General features: G+C 46.6%; 1 protein-coding gene and 1 pseudogene across 1 annotated transcript; one reads left to right on the top strand and one right to left on the bottom strand.

The window, feature by feature from the left end:
- The first annotated feature begins 450 nt into the window (after positions 1–450).
- On the top strand, positions 451–2,335 carry LOC109154449 (annotated as a pseudogene).
- Positions 2,336–2,653: 318 nt separating this feature from the next.
- LOC109154448 lies at positions 2,654–3,877 on the bottom strand. Its single transcript, XM_019302235.1, has one exon. The coding sequence runs from the start codon at positions 3,875–3,877 to the stop codon at positions 2,654–2,656; it is 1,224 nt and encodes a 407-aa protein (XP_019157780.1).
- Positions 3,878–4,332: the final 455 nt, after the last annotated feature.

Here is a 4,332-nt window from a genome sequence, read left to right as displayed (position 1 = left end):
AGGGATTCACATTTTCTAGAATCCTCCATAAGATATATTAGGAATTCTAGAGGATGATAGCGTTGGTTTCCCTCACTGGAGGACTGTAAATAATGCTTTCTAAGTCCGCATGTGTATTTTTGGGTTCCCCCCCCCCCCCCCCCCTCCAAATTAATAAAAAAAAAATTTTAACTTGTTCAAATTTTAGATTTGTTAAGGCTAATATTTAATATTTTAGTATTAATTATTAAAGTATTAAATAATTTATAATTTTTAAGTCTCAAATAATAATAATAAAAAAAAAGAGCCGAGTCATCCTCACAAACTTCATCTTTCCCAGTTCCGGTAAGCTTTGTTTTGATTCTCTCCCAGACCAGACTCCCTTTTTTATCAAATCATCATCACAACATTTATTAATCTCTCTCCGCCTCCAGTAATGCCTCTGTTTCGTATGACCATGAGAGCATTTCCATGGCTCTTCTTCCCTCAAACATGTTCCCTTTCTTATTCTTCTCTCTGTCAGCCCTTTGTTTCCTCCCTTATGTTTGCCCCATTTCCACAGTCGCAATTTCTCAAGCCGGTAACCAAACGCGGCTCATATGTTCATTGGTGCAGGATCCTTCTCGCCCGCTGGGTTCTCCATCCCTCAATTGCACGAGCTTTCCGGCGGGGAGTGTTCGGATGCCTCTAAACCCCTCTGTTTCTTACTCTGGGCTTGTGGGTGGAAATGGTTTCCTCTGTGCTCATACTTTTTCATTTTCTTCACCTTTTCCGGTATGAAATGTTGGAGATTTTCAGTAAACGGGACTGAGATGGCGTACAAGAGAATCTACAACGGCCCGAAATTGGCTGATCTTGGTTCCGGGAATTCCCACATTTGTGGAATTGTGGAGAATTCTGGGGGCCTTCAGTGCTTGCAATGGCCGGAGTTTCGCCAGTCCAACCAGATTTCCCTCACCACGAATCTCGCATTGGGTCAAGATTTTGTTTGCGGGTTGCGCGATTCAGGCAAAGTTCAGTGTTTGGGGAGTGATTCAAATGTCACCGATCATGCCCCCAACGGGACTTACGATGATTTGGCCGCAGGTTCGCGTTACGTGTGCGCTATTTCGCAGAAGGGGCGGTTGGATTGCTGGGGAGATATGGCCGAAGAAAAGCCGGAGGGTGAATTTGTGGGTCTTGCCTTGGGAGAGCACATGGGATGCGCCATAAGACGGTCTAACAGAACCGTAGTTTGTTGGGGAGAAAATGATTTTAGCATCCCTCGAGGGTTGGAGGGCAGGCATTTCTTGGCATTGGCGGAAAGAGAAACAATGTTTTGCGGAGTGCTAGAGGAGAATGCAATGTTGTATTGTTGGAGAAATGCCCTTTTGGATTTTAATCTTAAGGTTTTCGACAAAGTAGTTCCTGGGCTGTGCACAAGTTCTTGTCTTTGCAGTAATATACCTTTCTACGGTTGCGGCCAAAATGAAAAAATATGTGCGCCGTGTATTCTTGGAACTCCTACTCAGAATACACCTTCACAACCGCCACCGTCTCCGGCCAGTGGAAAACGTAGTCATTGGGATGCACTGTTTCTTTGATAGTTGTGTTAGCCCTTATATGTTACCTATTTCCTAGTTACTGCACCATTACAGGAGGATCAAGAATCCATTTTCCCTGCTGGTTAGACGAGGAAGAAGCAAAGGCGGTCTTGGAAGAAAGGCCCAGCCAATTGGTAAGTGTGGTAAATGCTGGGATTTTAGAAGAGTTTTCTTTACAAGTGTTGCAACAAGTGACAAATAATTTTTCTGAGGAGCATAGAATTGGTAACGGTAGTTTTGGGTCAGTGTACCATGCGACATTTGAAGATGGGCGGAGAGTGGCCATCAAGAGGGCTGAGTTTGGCGGCGGCATAAGATACCGGCAGGAGGACAAGGACAATGCCTTCCTCAATGAGCTTGAGTTTTTGTCAAGGCTCCATCACAAGAACCTAGTGAGGCTATTGGGCTATTGTGAGGATAACAATGAGAGATTGCTTGTTTCTGAGTACATGAAAAATGGAACACTTCATGATCAATTCCATAGGCGTGAAAGCTCACAGCTCATGTCGTGGACCGCACGAATTCGCGTCGCATTAGATGCAGCCCGAGGGATTGAGTAACTCCACGAGTATGCTGTGCCGCAATTCATCCACCGCTAAATCAAGTCATCCAACATATTGCTGGATAACACTTGGACTGCAAATGTGTCCGACTATGGGTTGTCCTTAATGGGACCTCAAGATGATAGGTCTCACCTTTCATTACAAGCAGCGGGTACGATGGGGCAGGCCCCCAGATATCTGCATACAGTAGATCCAGTACATTGTGGCTAGAATTTTTAATATTGTCTAACTTAAAACGAGACGACTTGCCGAGATGGCAAGCTTTGCATGACTCTAAAACTTTGACATTATTCGGTTGAACCAGGCAATTTTGGAGAATTTTATTTTGAACCAAACTATGAGGGTGACCGAGTCTGCGATGCCATACTGTCGGTGTTGCACGAGAAGTGGCAAATGCAAACTGACTTCGTGATACAGGGAGCTTGTATAGGCCGCCAGCAGTAGGCCCCTTAAGAAGTATGGCATTGGTTTTGGAATCCTTCACAAAAAAAACAATTGTTATGAAACTCAAAGAAAACCCCATTATCACTAGTAAATTTTGGTACAGATAATAACGGGGACGGTTAATGTAGGAACATGCAACACATTATACATGAGTAATTGTTTGGACACGGATGGGATAGATGTATGGCCAATTTGTGAGATAGCCAAACCTGTACCGTTTCCAACCCTCAACGTGTCCGAGCCATTGTAGTCCTCCGAGGTTGTCAACATTTCGGCATCCGGTGTGGCGTGCGCGGTGGCTCCAGTGTCGGGATACCATGCGTCTGTCGAGGGTACGGGAGCCGAGGTCGCGTCGCCGGAGACCGTAATGTTCGCTTGTGTAGGTGGTTGAGTGGAGTACCGTTTATAACAATAAACGGCGGTGTGGCCCTGAGCTCGGCAAATCTGACACCTTGGGGGACCCCGGCCGCCGCGTCCACCGTGGCCATTGTTGCTGTTCCGGCCTCCTCGTCGTCCACCACTGCCATGCGGATTGCCATGGCCACCACGACCACGTTCAGCATAGAGCGCCGCATGCGACGCCACTGGAACACCATCTCCCGCCGGAAGATAGTCATCGGTGAGAATGAAGTCAGCAGCTTGGAGGTAGTCGGCCAACTGCGGGAGAGTCACCGACGAATTGGCGGTGAGGGAAGCTGCATAGGACATGTACTCCGGTCGAAGGCCCCTCAGCTCGTACAAGTTCTGTTCTGCAAGCGACAGAGGATGCCTGGCCTGTGCAAGCGTTGCGACGAGAAGCTCCGCTTTGCCGAGGTAGTCTGTCGGCGACGAGTTTCCTTGCCGGAGAGACTGAAACTGCCCCAACAAGTTGAGGCATCTTGCTTGGGTGTTGGAGCCTAACGCCGTGAAGACGGATCGCCAAACCTTAGCCGCGGTATTTCGGCCAACTGCAAGGTGGAGAACCTCGTCGGACATTGACGAGATGAGAATGGAAAGGATCGATTGATCCTGTTGAATCCAAGCCTTGTGTGCCGAATTGGGGGTCGGTTCCGCCGTGGTCGCGCTAGAGTTGGAGTCGCCAGAGGGTGGAGAGACAACGGTCGGAGGAGGACACGGTAAACTGCCATCCATGAAGCCGATGAGATCCTGTCCGCGTAGAAACGGAATGAACTGGGTACGCCAGAATAAGAAATTCCTGGACGTTAACTTCATGGAGATGAAGTGATGAGCTCCCGTTAACGGGTTGGTGCCGGTCGGGGATGAGCCGCCGCCGGCGGAAATGGTCCTCTCGGAGGAATTCGACGACATGGTGGCGGTGGGTCTCGGTTGTTTTTCGATCAAAGAGGAGAGAGGGAGGATCGACTTGGCTGATACCAGATTAGAGAATGATTTGTTATTCAGTTTCAACAGAACAGAGTTACAGGAGATCAGAGTATATCAAACTATACCACTAATATCTCTTAACTAATAGCCTAGTCACCTGAGACTTATTCTATTACAATATAACACTAGACTAAGATAATAATAATAAATGCAACAATAATAATATCACTAACAGATATTAATAATTTTTTCTTTATTTAATTTAAATTTTAGGCATGAAACATATATTAATCGGGGCCTATTTTTTGTCTTGCCCTGGGCCTATAAAATGATAGGACCGGGCCTGCTAGCTTTGTATCAGGACCGGTTTTTAGATTTTTGTGGCCCTGTTTGGGTAAATAAATGAGACCCTACCAAAATCAAAATCTTTAAAACTAATA

This window comes from Ipomoea nil, unplaced genomic scaffold (genome assembly GCF_001879475.1).
Source record: "Ipomoea nil cultivar Tokyo-kokei standard unplaced genomic scaffold, Asagao_1.1 scaffold2647, whole genome shotgun sequence".
NCBI classification, from domain to species: domain Eukaryota; kingdom Viridiplantae; phylum Streptophyta; class Magnoliopsida; order Solanales; family Convolvulaceae; genus Ipomoea; species Ipomoea nil.
This window is presented reverse-complemented; position numbering and strand designations above follow the sequence as displayed.

What these genes read in the sequence shown, in the direction of transcription:
- LOC109154448 (XM_019302235.1), bottom strand. Translation starts at nt 3,877, where the DNA reads ATGTCGTCGAATTCCTCCGAGAGGACCATTTCCGCCGGCGGCGGCTCA.